General features: G+C 40.6%; 1 protein-coding gene across 2 annotated transcripts; it reads right to left on the reverse strand.

Moving 5' to 3' along the window:
* Window positions 1–212: 212 nt before the first annotated feature.
* Window positions 213–23,693, reverse strand: DHFR (dihydrofolate reductase). Of its 2 annotated transcripts, XR_008447679.1 has the most exons (7): window positions 23,554–23,693; window positions 22,948–22,997; window positions 18,682–18,787; window positions 17,977–18,103; window positions 8,819–8,934; window positions 3,689–7,178; window positions 213–2,210 (listed from the first exon to the last, which is right to left on the reverse strand). XR_008447679.1 is itself a non-coding variant. In XM_054053715.1 (6 exons), the coding sequence occupies exons 1-6, from the start codon at window positions 23,637–23,639 to the stop codon at window positions 7,091–7,093; spliced, it is 573 nt and encodes a 190-aa protein (XP_053909690.1). In that variant the 5' UTR covers window positions 23,640–23,693; the 3' UTR covers window positions 2,217–7,090. The 2 variants fall into 2 exon arrangements, 1 of the variants encoding a protein (XP_053909690.1); XM_054053715.1 differs by lacking the exon at window positions 213–2,210 and having other exon boundaries at window positions 2,217–7,178.
* Between the last annotated feature and the right edge of the window lie 2 nt (window positions 23,694–23,695).

Here is a 23,695-nt window from a genome sequence, read left to right on the forward strand (position 1 = left end):
CGAAAGGGGCTACATGAAAGCTGGAGAGGGACTGTTCACAAAGGCTTGTAGTGACAGGATCAGGGCCAATGAGTATAAACTGGAGAGGGGCAGATTTAGACTGGACATAAGGGGGAATTTCTTCATGATGAAGGTGGTGAGACACTGGCACAGGTTGCCCAGGGAAGTTGTGGCTGCCCCGTCCCTGGAGGTGTTCAAGGCCAGGTTGGGTGAGGCCTTGGGCAGCCTGGTCTAGTGGGATGTCCCTGCCCATGGCAGGGGGGTTGGAACTGGAAGATCTTTAAGGTTGGCTTCCAACCCAAACTGTTCTATGACTCTATGTGTTACATACTAGAAAAAACCCACAGTGAATAGTGCAGTAAACAATGGTGTAACTGCTGTGGGACAAAAGGAAGAGCACCTACCTGATTTCATCTGAAAGAAAACTACAATTTGATGAAGGATGCTGAGGCTCAATACTCTGAAGAAATCAATTTTGACTGACTTGAAACAGCAATACCCACAAAAGTACTTAGAGAGTAAAGAACTCCAGAAGAATGGATTGCCTATACAGCAAACGTGAGAAAAATTGAATTCAAAATTAGAGAAATTAATTCTTTCTAAACTTAGGTAGGTTAAATTGATGAGTTTTTCCATCTACAGCTCTTGATGGGAACAGATAAAATTTTAACCTTTCTGAACAAAACCTAAGAAGATGAGGTACAGTGAAGTAGCGTTTGAGAATGCTCTCTTTCAAGCTCATTTAACAAGACATAGCTTTCAGGAGGTTTTTTTTACTGCATTTAAAAACCTGATACAGCACTGAAAAATTCAAAAGCTTCTGAAGTGCTCCTTAATACACCACACAAGCTTCAGTGGAATTTAGTTGTTGAGTTGAGCTAATCTATTTTAAGTTACTTTTACATGAGAGGTGTACTTAATATTTTTCTCTTTACTGCAAGGATGGGAACAGAATGTAGTAACCCAGTGAGATGTTCTGCTCTTGGTTTAGAGCAGGCATCCTTCAAGCACAGGTTCTGGGGTATGTGAGGTGTGCTCCTCTGTGGAGCATGTCCACAGACCACTGATGTCAAATTATTCCAGGTTTTAAAGCTGCTCAGTTAGGTCTAGCTGAAGTGAGTGACTCCGCTGTCCATCACTAGGTGTTCCTGGCCCCACTGCTGAAGGATTACTTTGTTTTCTTTTTCCTTTCATTTTGTTCAGTTGAAATCACTCTTCACTGGATATTTAAATGAACCCACCCGGCTCTGCTGGAAGTGCATTAGGCATAATCCCTTCAGCCAGCTAAGAGGTGGAGCAGGGATCTCCAGCAAGGACCAGTAATTCATCAACTAGTACAGCTCTCTGAAACACATGTGAGTGCTCCCAGGAGGGTTTTGTGTGGAAAAACAGTTTTTTTCAGAGGAGACATGAACATTAAAAGCATGTTATTTCTAAGGAGAAAGCACTCTGTTTTTTGTGCAAATGCCCTTCACAATTAAATCAATGACGCAATTTATAGCCAAAGTGACTTCTGTGTAATGGCTTGTTTACTAAAAAAGATTCTGTTTAGGAATTAGGAGTTCACTAAACTGAACTGTGAAGGAAAACGTCATTGATGGAGGCTTCCATGGGTAACAGTGTACCGTTCTCTTCCCCTCAAATTCTGTATTTTTTTTTTCCTGTCTGTTCTTTTCATAGCAGACATAATTTAGCAAAAATTTAATTTCATACCTGAAGCTTTCCTTAACCAGGCAAATACATGGCATGATTTCAGGAAAAACAATTACTGCTCCTTAATCAGACAAGCACATACTGAAGAGCACTGTTTGAAATATCTGCTTTTCTTGATCATAACAATTCTCTGAATTTCTGTAAATATCCAATCCAGGGAACAACTGAAGAGATAAGGCACAGAATTGAGAGGACTACAGTTTAATAGCGACTGAACATGATACACAAATGCTGAAGCCAGGACCATAAAAAAATAGAAGCGAACCAAGATATACACAGTGAGATAATCCAATTAAAACACTGAACTTAATTGGAGATAAACAGGCAAGTTCTGGCACATAAGCACTTATTCAAGTAATCTGAAAATAAGTTTTGAGAATGTAACCAGAAAAAGACTCTCCCTGAAAGCTCGTCTGTTCCAATCACAGCAATTAGCTTATTCAAAGACTTCTTGTAAAAATTTTGCCTTGATGTTATGTGAAAGGAGATGAAATGGTCTGCAGAAGGAAACAGAGAAAAGAATAAACCAGGGTCACCCCAGAGCCAGCAGAAAGCAAGTCTTTATATCTGAAGATCAAGAAAAATGGGCAGGTTTTCCATAAGCAGTCCCAGAAGTGAGAGTTCATCAACTACAGCACAGTGCTAACCTTGGGTTACTGGATGCACTGGAACAGAATCATAGAATCATTTGGGTTGGAAGGGACCTTAAAGATCATCTAGTTCCAACCCCCTGCCATGGACAGGGACACCTCCCACTAGACCAGGCTGCCCCAGGCCCCATCCAACCTGGCCTTGAACACCTCCAGGGATGGGGCAGCCACAGCTTCCCTGGGCAACCTATGCCAGTGTCTCACCACCCTCACAGTGAAGAAATCCTTCCTTACATCTAGTCTAAATCTGCCCCTCTCCAGTTTATACCCATTGTACCTAGTCCTATCACCACAAGCCTTTGTGAACAGCTTTATTGTGGCCCCTTCAGGTGCTGGAAGGTCACTGTAAGGTCTCTTCAGAGCCTTCTCTTCTCCAGGCTGAACAAGCCCAACTCTCTCAGCCTGCTCTCATATGGGAGGTGCTCCAGCCCTTTGATCATCTTTGTAGCCTCCTCTGGACCAGTTAGAACAGCTCCCTCTCCTTCATATATTGAAGATTCCAGAACTGAACACAGTACTCCAGAATAGGGCTCTTGCTTTTGGATGTAGTACAGACATTTCAGGATAGGAATTATTGCTATGGATTTTAGTGTAGCTCACAAAGCAGTCACACAGATATCCAAAGCCTGAAAATCCTCCACTAATGAAATTATTTGTCATGGCATCTTACAAGTGATAAGCCACTAAATGTGGCAGTTTGAAAGTGTTTCCTTAGTAATTACAGTTATAGATCAAAGTAGCACAAGAAACCATTTAATCCTTCTATGAAACATCAGTTTCCTCTTCTCACCTCTCCCCTTATCCAATGTTCTAGGACCAGCCTTTTGAGAAGATTTTTGTGATTTTTTCAAGTCACTACCCTGAGCTGGTAGACCTTCTTCCTACAGCCCTGGTGGGCAAGCAGAGACGGTTAATATGCAACCAAATAATGAGGGAAGCATCTTCCAGCTTCATACTTAAAGAAAATTTATCACCTCATTTTCTGTGCTGATTAATAAACAATGCTTCCCAGAGCTCCTCCTCTCTCTGAATCGGCCGCTGTCTACTCATATCTTCCTCATCTGTCAGCATAGCCTTTAAACTGCTCAGCACCAGTTCAGGGTAGGTTTAAGACTTCGGCAAATTAGCTATAATCTAATGAAGACAACATGCTTGTCTGGTCCCAATTAAGATCTCATGTCTAGTACTCCTGATGCTCTCCTTACATAACATGCTTAAGCTAATCACAGTTATTTTCCTCTTCATGTTTTTCCCCTGGTGTTCTGTATACATACTGATAATATTCCACTTGCTAAATTAGGAAACTCACATTATTTAAAATGTACCTTTCTTCTCCATGGATTGCTCTCCATGACAGAGATTTGTGGTTGGAACGTTCCCAGTTCTGTTCTTGAACACATTATGGCTGTAATGCTACTGAAAACATCAGCTTTCTACTGCCAAGTGGAAATTGCTATTCACTGTCAGGTAAGAGATAATGAGTATTAGTAAAGGAACAAAACCATTAATGGCTTGTTTTTCACCTCTTATCCAGACTCTCTGGATTTAACTAACTTGCTAAAACTAGTATTATCCTTAAAAATAATTTATCTATTTAGAATACTATGTTCCTGGGAAAGGATGAATGAGTGAGATTACATTATATCTCTACTATACTTTTCTTGATGATTGGCAATTATATTCACTCATTCATCGCACTTAGCTTCATGCAACTGAGGAAAAACATGACATTTCCCTCCATATTAGACATAATGGGAATCTATGTTTTTTCATGGAATCAGTGAGCTACAGGAGTAAATAAAATGTGGGAATTGGAACAAAGCATTTTTTTCTTCAACTCATAGTATAAAATATGCATATTTCCCTTGGGAAACCTAAATGGAGAGGTAACAAGTGTGATGCCCAATTCAGGTGAGCAACAAACACTTATTTTGTATCTGTTGCTTCCTCAGCCAACCTGCCGCCCAGTAGAGCACCACTTTTGAAAAAGGCACCACCCAAATTCCAGTTAGCAACTTCAGCCTTCAGAAGAAAGCAGCAACTATTTCTCTCATCTCGGTTTCTGGATGAACAATCTGAGGTACCTCTAAAAGGGCACAGACTTCACAAAATGCAGAAATAACCATCCTCTGGAAATAGCACACCTGCCAGCAAATCGCCTGTGTATGTGCTTCCTGAACACATGGACCTACACCCTGCTGCCTATGCGTCTTCTTGAAACAGTATGCATCAAATCTTGTAGTGGTTGGTACATCTGTTGTTAGGATGAACACATATCTTTTGGACCCAATCCAATGCATTTTCCTAATTCCTGATTGGAATCTGTACAGCATATTGAAAGGCTCTAATGCAAAAAGGTGCTGTCCAAATGCAGTGCTTTTAATAAAACAAAACCCAAACCAAAACGCATCCTTTTGGCAGAGCGGCATACTGAAGAAACCACATCATTAATATGATCTGAAAAGTTTTAAGTAGAAAACTGCTGTGTTATTTCCATGAATCACAAACTGACTTAATTTGTTGTACAATTTGACAAATGTAGTTAAATCTCAAGAGGATTAAGTCAGTCCACAAAGAGTCAGAGTAACTACTTAAGATTCCCACTAGGTTCGTTTGTACCCAAATAAAAGTTCTTTGCAACCAAAGTGGTTGTACAAAACGTTTTGGCCTCAGTGAACTGTGTCCCCTGCAATGTATGCTTAAGGGGAAATTTTTTAACATATAGTCACATCAGTATTGCAATGTACACTAACACTGCATGAAGTCCTTTCTTTGCTTCCACTTTAAACAAACATCAGTTGCCATAAGCACAGTACTTCGCAGATTAGCAATGCAGAGCTTTCAAGGGTGACCTGGCTTTTGATACTAAGTGGTACATATTAAACACTTTCATGAGGTCATTTTCTCTTGTAAGGGTCACTGTGACTTACATGGTTTAAAAAAGTAACATTCCCCTGGTAACAGTCTTTCCTTCCCTTTCACCATTTGCCAGCAAATTAAAACTGGGAGCCTTTTTGCTGTATTATGCAAGTGTATAACTTCGTTGTTTCAAACTTTATTAACTGATGTAAAGTCAGCACACATGGGGCAAGATCGACACAGGAAAGTACTCACATTTTTAAGAAGGCAAAAGGAACACAGTAAAACCTGAGATGACCCAGAACAGATGCTGCAGAAATTATCTTTTTACCACTAAATGTTGTAAATCACCATGGAAAATTCAAGAGGTGCTCAAAGCTGGTATTCCAAGTGTTTCTGTCCTATCAAAAAGGCTTATTTTTTCAAAACGAAGCAAAATCAGTGTTTAATGTTCTATGAGAAAACTGGGTGTTGTTATGCTCCTCTGTACCTGTGTAAACCTGTGTAAAGCCAGTGCTGCCCTCCCTGGTCTCAGTGTGACATTAAATGACAAGCATCTCTACTTGAATCTCCTGCATTCCTGCTTCATAAGGCAATGCTTTTAAAACGCTTTGGGGAAACTGTCAGCAGAGTTATTTTAAAACTTTTTTTCCCACTTATCTGGTCTCAGACTGATCCATAGTGACAGGAAAGCAGGACTCCCCTCCCTGTAGGTGGTTGCTCCCAGGGTGGCAGCTGCAGCACACAGAGATATTGATGGGCATGGTACACCCCAGCTCCAACTTGTATCACTTCATAAAGGGAGTCCTCTCCTGACAGACAAACTCTACTCAGTCAGAACAGAGCAACAGACTAAGATTACTGACAAGGTTGCAATAACACTGGCAATAACAAACTTTGGTCAACACTGGGCATTATACGCCACTAGAATCACTGTGTTACTACAGTACCAGTATATTGATTGCTACTTTTAGGGAACAGTAATGCAAAGCACTATTATACCAGCTATATGTAACGGAAGAAGAAACAGGAATTCCCTATCTGCTTATAATCCATATTTGTATGACACACAGAATATTCAAAACCATGCAAATTAACTAATACACTGCATCTGCACTGATAACCTTTAGAAAGGACATAAAAATACATCTACTGTTAAGAAAGCAATGTTTGTGTAACTGCAAAGTAGCCACAGCCAAACTGACATAGCAACTTTTTACAAGAGCAGCAATGGAACCATTAAAAATTCTCTACCAGAATAATTTGTAAGTCAGTGTTTTCAGCCAAAATTCTTGAAGTAGGCTGTGTACCCAAGATGGTTAAGATGACAAGAAAGGACTTCCATGAAGGATCAACGTTTCCCTCAAATGCTGCCTGAGACTTCCAGACTCAATTTTTCTTGCTATGCTTTCAAACTTCATTACCTTTTCCTCTATACTGGTATGTTTTAAGGATTGTTATAAATGTATATACCATCCCAGTCAAACTTAGGAATTTTTAGGCCTTCTCAATGCTAGACTTTTTGAATTAGGAAATACTCAAAACTGTTGTTCAGGTAGAAATGTTCTGACACACTCTAACACCTTTCATCGCTCATGGAATTGTTTGGGATGCTTTCACAGAATGTAAAAATCAATACAAGGTCTCATGCAAGTTTAGAGCTTGCTCTTTCATGCTGATGACCACCTTTGTATTTCCACTGCAGAGTGTATGCTCAGCTTGTGTGGTGTGTTTTTTGGAATCATTCACTACTGAGGTATTGTACTATCAAGCAGGACTTCCTCTGAGTAATTTAATATATATTTGTACTTAATAAGACATCATGATTTAAAATGCCTGCCCTTACAGAGAAGTAGAGAAAGTCTCATTTATTGTGCCAAGATAGCTTTTTCATACACTTCAAATTTGTACTGGATGCCATTCTCTTCTTGTATATCAGCAGGGACACCTGGGTACCTAGAGAGACGGGAGAAGAAAAAGCAAAAATCAAGTAGTAGATAAAAATATCATTATGAGTCACCTGTAATTTATCCAATCAATTAAAAAAGAGATAAGTTTGAAAAAGGAGATGAAAATACCATTCTCACAACAGGTATACTAAGGACAAACCTTTTTTAGGACTCATGCTAACTACTTTCAGAAACTTGTACAAGCACTTTTTTAAAAGAAGAAGGCATACTCTGATGCAAAAGAAAAACTCCACCTTTTTGGCTTAATGAAAATGACCCCAACATTTTTATTAAAGCCTCCAACATGTTATTTAAAATGTCTGCAAAAGTACAAGAGATATAGAACACTTCTGTGTTTTTTTTTCTTTGCTTTTCCTCAGATGGTTTAGAGGAGATGCTAAAATAAAGGTTTCTTACAAGTCTATGACAGCTTCTTAGGGCACCTGACTGCTGCCGTACAAAATGTTCCTCTAGATTCCAGATTTACTAAACCATTTTTTTTAACATACACTGTAAAAATTCTCTTCAGCTCTCTGTGACAGAACAAGGATTTTGCTCAAATAATGTTGACTTTGGGGGAGAAAGAAATTTTAAATTTTACTTGCTAGGTTTGATTCTATCAGGTTCCGACTTTACTCAGGGAATTATCTGCTATCTTACAAATTCATGTTTTAATGCCAAATTCTGATTTTGGTACACTGGCCAAAACCAATGTACACCTGAGAAACAGCCAAGGTGAGAGACAGGGTGTTGTCAGACACAGGGATACTAAAGTGGACTCATGATATGACACAGTGCAGATCAGAACATGTTAAGAGTTGAAAAAGGCAATTCATCCTCCTCACTCTCCTTGTTTTTCTCTCTTGCATCCTTCTTTCCCACCCCTACCTATTCTCTGCCACCTCAGCACTAATCCATTCCTGTGCTCCATGCAGAGAGGTTGACTTGCCATACTTTCTATTGCTTCCACTGCTGGTCTGTAACCAGCTGTGAACTGAAATGGGAGCATCAAGAAGAGGAAGAGGTCCTTTCCTTGCTGGTTATCAAGGCAGACATTTGAATTTTTTGCTGCCTCCTTGTTGCCTGTAGGATGTAACCTCATTGGAAAGGACATGAAAGCATGGCTGAATATGACATGGATAACATAGAAGAAACCAGAGCAATTGGCAAAAACTTACCATTTAATACTTGTTCCTACTAAATTTGTTAGGAAGAAATAATCTCAAGAAAAAGGAATAACCTTAGAAATCTATAAAGGCTCAATCCTCCCTGCTCAAACCCATTTCATTTGACACTGGCAACTTAACAGAGACATTCAGAGGCCAAGTACCACTGACTAACAATCTACTGAGACTTATGAGTAAATATCTAAGTAATTCTACAGTGAGAAACAATAAGAAAGTTACTTTTCAAACAAACTGACAAATTCAATTCTTTACTGCAAAGACAATGAGTTAGGTTGAAGAACACAAAAAATTCCAACAATCTCTGTGTAAAATACAAGTAAAATATGACTGTGAAAAAAATTCAGTGAAAGGCACCACCAACTCAAAACAGAACATGGCCTTAGTAAGACCCTTACACCTTCAAATTAGATTATTAAGTCCTCCATCTGAACAGAAGACCAGTATGTATCTTGATACTTACTCTGTGAGAAGTTTGTAGTCTTTGTAGTTAATTTCTGGAAAAAATGTGTCACTTTCAAATTCCTGCAAAATTCTTGTCACAAACAACCGATGATTAATTGGCTTCTCCATTGCTGCCTTTAAAAACAACAGAAATTAATGAATTGAGTTATTCCCTGTAAAACAGCTCAACCGTGCACAAGGTAAGTGTTGTAAAGAATTTTAATACTCATGTCTTTTAATACTCTTGTCTTTCTTGCAAAGAAAGCTGAACTTAGTGTGAAGGGGATCAATGTGTGATCTCTATTCTAGATAGATGGTTGCATTAGTTGAATGAACTAATCAGCTGTGTAACCGTTTGTCCACAGGGTAGGAAAAACGTGCAAACACTTCCTGGAGTTAGCCAGACCAGCTCTGGGAGTCTGCATGCGTATGGGGCCCATGAAAACTGAACAACATACAAAAAGAACTTAAGAAAGGAGCACCAGCCTTGAGCTGGTTCCAACCCACATATTTCTTCTCAGCAGCTGGGAATGCCCATCATCATGATAGGAAGCACACTACAGTGAAAGGCAAGGAGAAATGCAGAGTGATTTGACTTCATATTTCCATTGTTCTATTTGCATTTGCATTAGGATTTAAACACATAGCTGAATCAGGCCATGTCCTGGCATCCTGACCTAGCCTTGGCCTGTCCCCATGGCCCCATCTAGTCATCCTAGGGCTATGCCTGACTCCACTTACCTTCATGGGGCCTGATCCTATGCTATAGACCTGCCACATCACCATGAACCCTGGCTGCTGGTGAGGCCTGTGCCAGACAGGTCATTGCCTCTGAGTTCCCATTCCTTTGGGAACACCTGGTTCTCCCATGTTCCCTAACAGTAAGTTCAGAAAATTTCATGTAAATAAATTTTGTATCAAACATGAAACCTTCCACCTGCACAGTCTCTAAAGGAACCTGTTCAAAGAGGACTGGACTCTGACACCGTCTCTGCAAACTACTGCCACAGGCCTGGCAGGATGGGAAGGTGCTTTACCACAACCCTAGCATTTGCATGGAAATTAAGGTAGTTCCTCACCGACATCCAATTCGCTCTTGCCCTGTCCAGTCTACTTTATCAGTTCGACCACCATTTTTTTGGTACAGAAGAGAAGCTGGAGGATGCATAGTGCTGATTTGATAGAATATTGACATACTCACCCTGAACTTAATCAAGTAAATTACATTATGCATGTCTTTTCTCATAAACAGAACAGGGTGAATACAACTTTGTTTTAATGTAACAAATATATAATATGAGAGTGTGGATGTAAATAAACTTGAATACTTAAAAGAATGTGCAGTAACTAAATATATTTCTAGTAATCAGGAAATACTGTGGGAAGCTAGCACAATATTCAATAAATAAACCATTTCTAGTACGTATATAAGCGCTGCCTTTTTTTGCTTTTGCATATTCAGTAAATATGAAGATAATGTGTGTGATGGAAAAGACAGAGCGTATGGAAATAATTGTAGCAGGGTGTCAAGGTTTAGCCCCAGCCCAGCTCAATCAGCAGCTAAACGTGTGCAGCTGGGCTCCCAACTGAGAAATGAGAAAAAGACAGACCTGTGGGTTGGAAACTAAACTAGATTTAATGAAACAATAATGCGGAAAATACTGTTAATAAGAAAATAAAATGCATAGAAATATACAAAATTGCCCCCTCCTTGACAATTAAGCCACCACTGATGTTGTGGAACACGCACAGGGAAAAGGTCCCAGGGCGAACCCAGTGGCAGGAGGGAGCTGGGCTCAGGACTGAATTCAGGAATGCATGGATTCGGAATCAAGGGGCAAAAAGACAGACACTGGACGTTGACCATTGAAGAAGAGAGAGTGACCCTCATCATCTCTCATTTTTTTCCCCCAAGTATGACATCTATGGGATGGAATACTCTGTTGGTCAAATTGGGGTCACCTTTCTGTCTGCCCCTCCCTGCAGGTATGACTCTTTTCCTCCCCTTTCAGTTAAACTATTCCAACAGCTTGAGGATGGCCTCAGTTTCTATAGGATTAAGTGTAAGCAATAGTCTTTCTGCAGAGCACTGCCCTGTCTTACCACTCCTAGAGAGCAACACTGACCAAAAAAATGCAGTTAACTTTCAGAAAATGAAGTTACTTAAATGAGGCCTGGCTGAAAAGTCAGAAAACTCATTTTACTTCAGCTCAAACGCACAGCATGAGGAAAAACAATGATGATGTTTCAGAGCTCATGCTTCTGTAAATTTGAAAGATCTCCCTCCTCGCTCCATGGTCATCACATTCCTCCATTGCCATGATGGGTCTCAAAGTTGTTCTTGGTATGATTTTTACTGTGCTTTTCCCTCATAATTCACTCAGTTGTTCTTGGACTGTATTTGTACCTGCATTGTTTTCCCTTAGGAGTTGCCTCTGTGTTCGCTCTCCACACAGGCTCACCTGCTTGTGTAGTAGCGGCTGAATCTTGTAAGATATTACAGCCTAATGCAACAGGGAAAAATAATGCTTAACTTTGGTTCACATCAAAGCATAGCCTATTAAACTATGGCTGTTGAACACAAGAACCACCAGACCCACTCCTCAAGCAGAGATGACTTTCCACAAGAGAGGGAGGACAGGAGAACTGAGGTGTCAGGATCCCTCTTGTTGTCCCAGGTGCATCAACTCTACATGTGAACCAGAGTCCTTTATTATTCATATGTGTCTTCAATACCCTGTAAGAAGATTTTAGCATATCCTTGTCTTTTTGATCACTTCCACGAAATTCTGAGTAGGCCTGCCTCTGGAGCATAAATCAAAAAGGAGATGACTGAAGGATCATCTTCCCTGTAATCTCCAGCTGTATTGGACTGACACCCATACAAGATTAGATTATGCCTGCACAAGCAAGACCATTGCCTTGAATTAGTTTGTCTTTTTAGAATATAGGTTAAAACAGCACTGAAGCTATGCAACATAGAATAGTTGTGCATTACAAGTGGTTTCAGAAGTACCATATGGAAAATTAATCTTTTATAGATCTAATCACCAAACCACTGTAAACTAGCGAGCATAGCAACCCATTGCTGTAAAAGGAACCAATTATTTCTAGTAATTTAAAGATTCACACATACTGCTTCTGCTTTCTCATCTTCTACTGATCACACGAAATATGTAAAACAGCCAAAGTAACTATGTGAGTAACTTAGTTACCAAGCATTTTTCTAGGGCTAGACAACAACATTGCAAATCTAAACAGAATATGAAAATATTAAAACAGAAAAAAATTCAAAATAAACAGTATGTTTATTTGCACTCTGTTTTCCAACCCTTAAAATGAAGTGGGTCATACCCACAAGCTGCATTTGAAGCTGCAGGAATATTAAAATATATCTATTTTACACATTAAAAAAATCTCACAGCTGAAGATCTCACAAAGTTCTAGATCTTACTTAGGTAAAAGGACTTGTCTAAGCTAAACGCTGGCTATTTGGAGAGTCATGGTGCTAACCAGGAGAATGGACAGCTTTAGAAATCCTTCCCTCTGGGTTTCTGCTAGGGCTTAGCTTGCTGAGGCAGTAAATAGCCCTTCTTTCCGTAGCCACTGAGGCTAAGCCTAGTGAGGGAGGAGACACTGTGGTAGCTCCCACCACCAGTTCTCTGCCAAGGACAAAGGCAAGTGCATCAAAATTCTTCTAGGACCACTATGGAAAAGCCAGCCCATTTATACCTTGCAGAAACAGATACACCTTAATCACTAGATTTTGTGCAGCTGACTCATATATTAACCTTTTTTAGTCATTATTTTTTCTCAGAAGAATGTCAAATCAATCACAGAATCACAGAATCACAAGGTTGGAAAGGACCCATTGGATCATCGAGTCCAACCATTCCTAACACTCCCTAAACCATGTCCCTAAGCACTTCATCCACCCGTTCCTTAAACACCTCCAGGGAAGGCGACTCGACCACCTCCCTGGGCAGCCTGTTCCAGTACCCAATGACTCTTACTGTGAAGAATTTTTTTCTGATATCCAACCTGAACCTCCCCTGACGGAGCTTCAGGCCATTCCCTCTAGTCCTGTCCCCTGTCACTTGGGAGAAGAGGCCAGCTCCCTCCTCTCCACAACCTCCTTTCAGGTAGTTGTAGAGAGTAATAAGGTCTCCCCTCAGCCTCCTCTTCTCCAGGCTAAACAACCCCAGCTCTCTCAGCCGCTCCTCATAAGACTTGTTCTCCAGCCCCCTCACCAGCTTTGTTGCTCTTCTCTGGACACGCTCCAGAGCCTCAACATCCTTCTTGTGGTGAGGGGCCCAGAACTGAACACAGTACTCGAGGTGCGGTCTCACCAGTGCTGAGTACAGAGGGAGAATAACCTCCCTGGACCTGCTGGTGACCCCATTTCTGATACGAGCCAAGATGCCGTTGGCCTTCTTGGCCACCTGGGCACACTGCTGGCTCATGTTCAGTCGGCTGTCAACCAGCACCCCCAGGTCCTTCTCTTCCGTGCAGCAATGTGTTTGCGCACAAGAACCAGCACACAATAAGCTTGTTTAGGAGTAATAGCAATATTACACCTTTCTTTCGACATTAAAAATCCTCAGAGTTTATTTTGAAGATGGTACTGGTGTCCTAGATTAGCACATAGCTTGAAACCAAACAGTATGCAGCTACAGTGGGATGGCAAGGAGAATCAGAAAAGGAAGACTTGTGGGCTGATATACAGTTTTAACAGAACAATAAAAAGACGATTAGCCCATCCTGAACTGTGGAAGCTGGAGCACCTAGCCACACCCCAGCCAAATTCCCATTTTTATACTAAGCACAGTGTTGTGGTATGGAACATTCTGTTGGCGAGCTTGGGTTAGCTGTCCTAGCCCTGGACCTGTATGCTCGCAAAACATGGGAAACTGAAAAATGTCCTTGATTTCTTAGTAACAGCTGAAAAACCATCAAGGTATTTGCTACATTCTTCTAATACTAAATCTAAAACAAACAGCAGCTGCTGGGAAGAAAATATCCCAGTTATATCCCAGCCAAAACCACGATATGTCCCTCTCAAGTCTGTGAAAGCATAAAGATGCTAAATTAAATAAAAATCTTTAAGCTCTGAAAATAGTTAATCCAGTAGTCCATTGCTAATACTGTAGTTCTGTTTCCTCTAATTTTTTTTATAACTAGATAAGAGCAAGAAGTACTGGACACAGGATGCGTGACTGGAATAGTCATGGATATACCTTTACAAAACATAAATCTTTATGGGAGGACAGTGCTGTCAGCTGTGACACTGCCACTTTTAAATAGAATAGATATTATGGAATTGCACTAAGAGTGCTCCAACCCTTTCTCAAAAACCACCTAAAAGGTTATAGGAATACAGGAGAATTGTCTTCTCATTCCTAGCATTTTGTTCCAACAACTATGCAAAGCCACACAACTACACATGTGAAAATTTTCCTATAAAGAGGATTCTGTGACAATACAGTAATGAAGTAAGGGAGTTACAACTGCATATATGCTGGGGAGACAGTAAACTTCCTTGGAAGGAAGGACCATAAACTTGCATAATCGAAAAACATTATCATGAGCTTGGTGGGATGGGGAAAGAAGATATGGTCAGTGCAACCAAGATAACCTTCAGTCTTTACTTTACACAAGATAATGTTATCAGCTTTTAAAGATGCTAATATAATTAGGCCTTGACAATCAGTTCACTCTGGAACAAAACTAGCGGAGAAGCCAGTGCAGTGTTTAGTTTTTCTACTGGTTGCTCCCAGAGTAGAATAATACTTTGGACCTGCAGTGTGGTATCCTCCATGTCAACAGCATCGAACAGCTCAGAGGAGCCTGCTCTTGGCAGAAAGTTCTTTGAGAGCACTGTTCGAAGGGAGCAACAGGATTGCAACCTGCAATAGTGGAGCACTTGAGCACGGAAAAACCAGCTGTCTGTGTGGCTCCCTTGTAAGTGGATCTCAGTCCTCAGTCACATCTCTGATTGAATGGAACACCCCAAAAACATGGTAACATACACCTTAGTCTCTACTCCAATAGGTATGCAGCTTAAAACCATCCCAGTAGGAACACAGCTCAAACCCACTTCTGTCTTCCCTGTAAGGATGGTAGAAGAATTACTGTTATATATCTTATAGTTTACAGGAAATTAAGACATATTAAAATGTAATCTTTAAAACGTACATTTTTGTATATTAGTATTAGCTAGTAATGTTTTGGCAGGCTTGGAAAAAATCACTATAGTACTAGTGACTTAAATTGTTAACATTTTTCTCTTTTAAAGAAGTGATTCTTATGGTACTACAACGATCTGAATCTTAGCAAATGTTGCATTCAGAACCCACTGAGGGCATTCAGAATCCAGTGAAGCTTATACATTTAGTCAGGAAACTCTTTTTAAGGGGGTAATTAATCATCTGCAAGAGACTTGCTGCACTAAATATGAATAGCAACTTCATAATTCAATAATTTTGAAGAATGAAAGGGGGTAGATTACCAAACAATTTGTCACATACTGATACATACCAAGACACGCATGCATGAATATTAGATAAAACTTTCCATTCAGGTTTACTCCAGTTTAATTTTCCAGCTCAAGCCTCTTTGTTGAAAAATTTCCCCAACACTATTTATCACCAGCATCTATTTTCTGTTACAGTCAGCCACTAAACTAACTAAACAGTAAAACCAACAAAACTTCCTATGAAAGAACTTTTTGTTCTGTTACAAAATTACAAGTCCCTTCTCCAAATTAAATACATGAATACAATTCTGTTCTTCAGCAACATGACTTTGAGTGTCATTGTTAGCTTCTGTGGCACTGAAAAAGCAACAAGCCAAATAGGAACATATAAATCAGGTGAGACAATTTTAAGATGCTGTGGAAAAGAATGTTTTATCAAGGTGAAAAAACATTTGACATATAGCCTGTTTTGGTGTTACTAAAGAGGCTCGGTTACAAGGACCTGAATGATAAATTTTTCAATTGTTTTCTTTTCTGTTTTTTTCCTTAAAGTTTTGTTGCTAGGTTGGCTTTGTTTCCCTTTGCATCAGTAGGTTCACTGTTAGGGATTTGTGTTTCGTTACTTTTACAAAGCAAGATATATACCAAACACTCTACAAGCAACACATAAGACCATACCATCCACATAAGTAAATCTACACCTCTTTAGTTCGGCTTTTTTATTTCTTTTAAACTCCCTATTTCATATCTGGGGATGTGCTGGGCATACAGACCCTATTAATAGTAAAATATGAATGTCTTTACTAATCAGTTTAAAACACATGGTCTAAATCCAGTTAAAAGAGATTAATATACTTTACAGTGAGCTGACTCCCTTAGGATCTCCAGGTAGCACTATTTTTCAGAGTGAAAGCCAGCACCTGAACCTCTCAGTTAAGAGACCGTACCTCCACACACAGCACATCTACATTCGTGTTTTAACTCCGAACAAAACCCATGGTTTTGAAATGAATTTTACAACTGCCTCCACTCGCCACAGTTTAGTTGTATTGGGGAGCAATCTTGGCGAGCACGAATTAAATTTCCTCCGGATGAAACCTAGCCAGAAAATCTGCTCCAGGAACACATCTGACAAGCTCCAACAGCTACAGGGACTCAAGGGCCAGCACCATTAAGTCAGTCACCACCACAAGTTTTCCAGCACACATGAGCCAGCAGGTGGCTCTCAAAAATATGGTAGACTTCACCAAATGCAAAACTGATTATAAAACATAAATTAAAAAAAAAAAAGATAGAGCAAGAACAGTGTTCTACAAGTTACTTCCATGTGCATCTTAGTTTTTGAACAACTTTAGCAATAGCTAACTACGTTGCTCTTGTTACTGTAAATATGCATTCCCTAAGACACAGAGAAGAGGTTCATGAAAGGCACAGACTGCAAAGGCAAGAAATGTCAGAATATGTATTTTCCCACCTGGTATAAAAAGTGTATTATCAGCATGTGCTACCGAGAGCATGAAGGCATTTTTATCACACACCTGAAGTTCAAGTGCCAAACAAGCAGTGGAGTATGTTTCCCAGCATACCTGTAATGACTAAATGATAGTAGAACAGTTTTTCCTTTACTAGATACATAAAAAAATTGCTTTGCAATAATTAAGATTTTTTTATCAGATGAGAGAATGTGCTTATTACATATTATCCCGATCGATATGAAAGGAACTAGGATTGATGGCCATAATCTTTAGCATGGTGCTGATTGACAATAAATACGAACTGTAAGAGAAGTTAATGAAAAGTCAAAAATCAATGAGAGTTTAAAGGGCAGAACTGTGACCATGGTGGGGCTGAAAGGACGAGTATAGAGGTGTGGGTGGAGGCATGGAAAGCTGAATAAATGTACATTCCTCGTCTAAAAAGAAGATGAGAGGAAGGGCTTTGGGAAAAGGGAGAAAGATGTCTGAGGAAACATAAGGCAACAAGATGGGTTGTAGTCAAGATCTTCATGTTGCACAGCTAATATCTTAGTTAAGGACAGGAAGACAATTGCATTTGTGAGAAAACAGGACTACTTATGCAGAACTTTGCCTAAGCAACGACGGTCCTGAGAAGACATGCTGTCTTTTTGGAACACGAGCGGATACCTGAATACAGAGACACCCCTAATGACAAGAGATACTCGGGGAACGGGAACAGAAGGGATACCTGGTTGCTGGATGGGAAACAGTCAATTCCACATTGTGTTGCATGACTATTGCTGATGTGGTCACCTTTCAGCTCTCCAGCTCTCTCTAAATCCTCCTTTCTTACCTATATACCTCTATAAAGTGCCATACTAAAAATGCTGGATTGTTTGCCTTTTTTTTCACACATCCTCTGTAGAGTCAGTCTACTACCTCAAAGAAATATAACAATAAGGGTCTTGGTGTAAAAACCTAACAATTTAGGTATTTAAGAGAAGCTCTTAAAAGCACAATGACAATATGACACCGGACCATTAGCAAAATAAATGCTTGGTTACTTGGACAGATATTTAAAACTTGTGAGTTGCAATTTTACTCCCCAAGACTTGTTCTGTTGGAACCACTGGAATCTACTGAGTCATGCGAAGGAAAGGCACTTCCTAAAGCAGAAGTAATAGGAACATGGGCCATCCTGACCCACTGTAGAAAATGAGTAATTTAGAAGTACTCTAAATGTACCTTGTAAACTGAAGTGCCTCCAACGATCCAAACCATGTCTACTTTACTTTTTAACTCCGGCGAATCCAAAAGATCTAAAGCATCATCCAGACTTTTGGAAAGATAATGTGCTCCTTTTGGGGTTTCCCTAGAAAAAGCAAAGTATTATTACTAAACAATTAAAGCACCATTCATCATGATAATCAATTCAATACAGACATACAATGTGTTTTGCTGAATACACAAAGGACTAAAAATTTCACATCACTTATTTTGAAATGGCTATTATTGCTAAACTATGTTAGAATTTTCATCTGACTACAGGATTGTTTACTAAATCACAGTTTCATTTTAACTGCAACATTCTTTTTACATGATAATAAAAATAAACTTCAAAGGAGGAAATAAGAACTACCAATCTAACCAGGAACTGGAGAAATACAGTTAGAAATGAGTCGGAAAGACCATCAGTTGTCAGATGGCTTGTGTGTAGAGCTGAGACTAGTATTTATTATGCAAAGTAATGACAAATATCTTGTGAATTGATTAAAAAATAAAATAAAAAGAAAAATTAAAATGTTAAAAAAAATACTGATATCACTTGGATGATGCTTCTTAACCAGATATCAAAAATGTTACATTTATAACTACCTTAGGATGTATTGCTACACTTATTTTCAGGTGCAGACTCATCAGTTTTACAGGCACACTATTCATCATACATACTTGAGCTGTCTGCTGAGCACTATATTAATTCTGTCTTTCAAAGGACGATTCTTCTCAGGAATGGAGAACCAGGTTTTTTTACCCATTATCAGTGCATTCTGTTTACCTAAGTGAGAGAGAAAGTAGTTATTTGAAGGGTATTTTTGCTCTGCCCCAATTTGTTTTGGTTGTTTATTGACATTTGCTGGAATTCTCCTCCCCCTTCCAACTCCATGTCAGCAGGCACCAGACATACAAGCTTAGGCCCCAATTCTCAAATCAGTCTCATGGATAGAACATCTTTGTGGCCTCAGAGTCTCGACAAGCAGTTGACAACAATGCAGTCTCATACATACATACAAACTTATAATTGAAAGAAAATAAAAAAAAAAGGTATGCCACTACTGATTACATGCATTACACAGACACTGGCTCTGCTATAGTTATGGGGCCAAATTAATATCTGTGTGTGAGGCCAACTCACACCCTCAAGAGAGTTCTCTTAGTACGAAAAAACCCATCACTGTCCTCTTTATAAATGCTAGCAGAATACAGTAAATAACTTTGCTTTTGAATGCTCATTCCAGATGTACAACTAGGAATAGTTACTAGCTTTTAGTGTTATTCACGGGGAAAAAAAAAGCCAAGTAAAAGGGTAACTTCTAGGAGAAGGACCAGCCAAATTAAATCCAAAGCAGAAGTGCAACAGGTTCTCAATCATATTCTAGGATTCACCTCTAAGCATAACTTCTGTCCAAACCCAAACATTCATAGCCTGATTACCTCTTACATGCACCCTGCTAATAGGGTTTCTTATTATGAGCAAATGGAGTTGTCAGAGAAATAAAGATAGAGGCTGAGACTCACAAAAGGTAACAGGAAGTTTCTTACAGTGCTACATAGAGAAACTTTCGAGAAAAGCCATAGTATTTGTTCACACCTATCCTTCCTGCTTCTTGATCTCACAGAGGTTGGATCTACCAGATCACACCAGAGAACTGATGCTCCAACTGTTTATTAGCAGTGTCTAAAGACCCTTCTCCTACAGATGACCCAAGTTGCAAAGAGACACAGTGTCAGTTTAGACGCTGGCACCACTACTGAATGAAATGCACGAGTTCTGAAAATTATATGTATTTTCCTACTAAAGTTTCAGACCGGGATGCCTACAAGGTCAGAAGAAGGATTTATCCATAACAATTGCTAATTTACAGCAAGAGTCAGTGCCGGTATGCAAGCAGATGAAAAGCAAGAGTAGATGATGCTTCTCTATTGTATTTGTCCCACCTTCACAAATCAGTCACACTGACTTTTTCGAGCCAATGGTGACATCCCTGCTGTGAAGATTTATGTCAGCATAATGCAATAAGAGGTTGGCTTGTGAAACAACTTAACTGTCTAGCTTCTAAGGTCAGCTTATGAAAAGATAAAACCTCCACCTGCAGGCATGGTGGAGCAAAAGTTTTCTTTTTAATTACATTTAAATATCTTTTTTTTTTCTTTTTATTACACACTATTCGTGCCAAGTCAGATGCAAATTGCAGATATATAAAACTTATATTTGTGTTCTGCCTTTTTTGTACGTAAAATTGCAATGGGCTGAATCAGATCTCCAAAGCATAAGTAAAATCCTTCACCCAAGACCATTTGAAAATAAGATTAAACATTCCTTCTGGAATACGGAACAGAACTCCAAATCAGAATATGAACACGGTCACTCAAACAATCAAAACAAGGGCACATCTTAGGCTGCCCAGTTTTAGTAAACAAGTGAGTTTTGCTAGACAGCGGTTCTAACAGGAGCATGAAAAAAAAAAAAGCACAGTAAGGAGATTGACCACGTTGAATGCTGAGAGGCAGCAGAAATGTGAGAATAAACCTGTTGTCTCTCATGGCTTTGATTCCACCAAACACAGTGAGCCAGCTGCATGACTCAGGAAGGCATTATTCCTCCTCTCCCAATGCCTCCATTCCTACCACACACCTGGTACTAGCAGTCCCCACAGATACCCACTACCCTAGTCTATGGGGTTAGAGAGTTAAAACAGCCTAAGGAAATGTTAAACTAGCACTAAAGTCAGTGTGAAAGAGGAGTGTGGGCAAAGCAGAAAGACTTGTCTCTTCTGGCAGCAATAAGTACCCAGTCAGAACAAATTAGCTTTTTTTCATCTTTTGCGTCCCTATCACTGTTTGTTTGTGCTGATTTTCACAGACATCTTCACTCTGCAATAACTGGTTTTATCTCATTAAATCAACAGTCTATAACACTAATTTGCTGCAAAGCTGTCTCTGGGCCTGAACGTTATTGCTGCATATTACCCGTATGGTTGCATATGACTGCATACAGAAATATACCGCCTGTGGCTGCGGTGCTGTTGCTGCATATTATCAGTATGGTTAAGGGGTTCTGGCATATTGGGATGGCTCAGTACTCAGGAAACCAAGCAAATTTATTGTTACAACAGTCACAGGGGTGGAACAAATGGCCAAGGCTGAGCTACAGCAAACAAGTTAGATAAGCTAATACAGCCTGAAAAAAAAACATCGGGTAATTAATCATTATCAAAAAACGTCCCAATTTTTAATTTGTTCAGGGTTAGAGTTGCAGGTAAGATGGGTAGGTGAAGTCTTTTACTCTCTTGAGGAAACAGGACTTTGAAATTCTTTTTATTTACAAGTTACCCTCAGCACAGAAACACCTGACTCCCCTGCAGCGACTTTATCTAACTGAAACAATCCACATATGGTACATTTACAATAGGGTAAAGTATTTGTGATGTTTGAGATGGTGGGGAAGAGCAGGCTGTTGGCAGAAGCTGAGCTCTTGAGTCAGGAAAAATTAAAATCACCACCGTTTTCCATGACTGATGCCACACAAACTGATTTGCAGCAATGAGTGTGAAGGCAGAAACGACTTGCTATAAGTTGCTAACCTATTACGTATTTCAATATTATGTATAGTTTTTGTGATTTTAGAACTAAAAGGTAGGATCAGCTTGAATAATAAATTTTAGATTGTCTGTGCCTGGATACTTATGCTTAAATAAGGAATTTTAGCAAGGTTGCAGTTAGAAAGAAGAGGGAAGAATGTGACTGTATCTAATTAAGTCAAATAACAGAGACTAGTGCAATGATAAGAGGAAGAAGAACCAATTTGGACTGGATGCAACCTTGAAAGGGGCCCAAGAAGTCTAAAAGCATGTGCAAGAAGGGGAGTTGAAAAGTTCAGCTGTGAGGAAGATCTACAGCCTTCATCCAGAGATCCCTGAAGAAGACTCTCAGAGGGCAGAGCGTGTGTGCCGAGGGAAGGAAACTTATGTAAATAAATTCCGAGAACTGAATAGTCACACCTATTCCAAGAAAAATAATGAATATGTAGCATGTTTCCCAGAATCTATATGAATATCCTACACCTGGGTTGGGGCAATCCCTGGTTTCAGTACAGGATGGAGGATGATGTCATTGAGAGCTGCCCTGCAGAGAAGGACTTGGTGGTGCTGGTTGATGAGAAGCTTCACATGAGCCAGCAACGTGCGCTCGCAGCCCAGGCAGCCAACCATATACTGCTGGCCAAGAAATGTGGCCAAATGGAGATTCTGCCTCTCCCTTCCTCTCTTGTGAGACCTCATCTGGAGTATTGTGTTCAGTTCTGGAATCCTCAACATAAGAAGGAGATAGAGCTGTTGGAATGGGTCCAGAGGAAGCTACAAGGATGATCAGAGGGCTGGAGCACCTCTAACACGAGGACAGGCTGAGAGAGTTGGCTGTTCAGTCTGGAGAAGAGAAGGCTCCAAGGAGACTCTACAGTGACCTTCCAGTGCGTAAAGGGGCTACAAACAAGCTGGGGAAGGACTGTTCACAAAGGCTTGTGGTGATAATACGAGGGCAATGGGTATAGACTGGAGAGGGGCAGATTTAGACATAAGGAAGAATTTCTTCACCATGAGAGTGGTGAGGCATTGGAACAGGTTGCCCAGGAAGCTGTGGTTGCCCCAACCCTAGAGGTATTCAAGGTCAGGCTGGATGGGCCTTGGGCAGCCTGGTCTGGTGGGGGGTGTCCCTGCCCATGGCAGGGGAGTTGGAAGTGGATGGGCTCTAAGGTGCATTCCAACCCAAACCATTCTGATTCTATGTATATTTAACCATTACCAAAATCTTGTACCCAGCTTCAGTAGGGGCATGCACAGTGGGTCCTGCTGGACGTCGCATTAAAGAACACCTTACTTAATAACCAAATTGTCATTGATTATCGATTCTGGCTTTTCACAGCATGACGTGCAATGTTACCTTCCACGTGGGATGTGCTCGTCATCCTCTGGAAGTACTTGTACTCATTCCTGGTAAGAAAACACAAAGAGCGTTACAACAGTGGTTTAAGTTTTTCTCTAAATAGAAAAACAAAACAAATAAAACTTGTCCCTGCGCATGGCATAGGAGGTGGAACTGGATGGTCTTTAAGGTCCCTTCCAACACAAAACGTTCTATGATTGTATAATTCTATCATTCTATGATAAGGCAAGTGTTGGAACCAGGTGATCTGGGATTGGAACTAGATGATCTTTAAGGTCCCTTCCAACCCAAGCTATTCTATGAGGTGAGTGCGGCTACCCGGGGAGGGGTGGGCGGATGTGTCCGAGCCTGGAGCGGGAGCTTCAGCCCTGGCTCCGCTCATGTGAGGGAGAACCTGGGCCCAGCACCCCGCGGTGCCCCCATAACCCCGACTTTCCCGCCTTTTCTAGCATTGCCTTCTAGGACTACAACTCCCAGCATGCCATGCGCCGCACCGCGGAGCGCGCTAGCGAGGGCCGCGTCGCGTTACCACTGGGAGTTGTAGTCCGTCCGCTCCCCCTCATTCCCGCCGTGGCGGGAGGCCCGGCGGTCGCCCCTCGGTACCTGAGCGGCGGCCAGGGCAGGCTGCCGTCCTTCCCGATGCCCATGTTCTGGCACACGGCCACGATGGAGTTGAGCGAGCGCACCATACCGCTCCCACCTCACCTCCCCCTTTACACCGCCCCGGATCTGCGGCGGCGGGGTC

Source organism: Cuculus canorus, chromosome Z, assembly GCF_017976375.1.
Source record: "Cuculus canorus isolate bCucCan1 chromosome Z, bCucCan1.pri, whole genome shotgun sequence".
Taxonomy (NCBI): domain Eukaryota; kingdom Metazoa; phylum Chordata; class Aves; order Cuculiformes; family Cuculidae; genus Cuculus; species Cuculus canorus.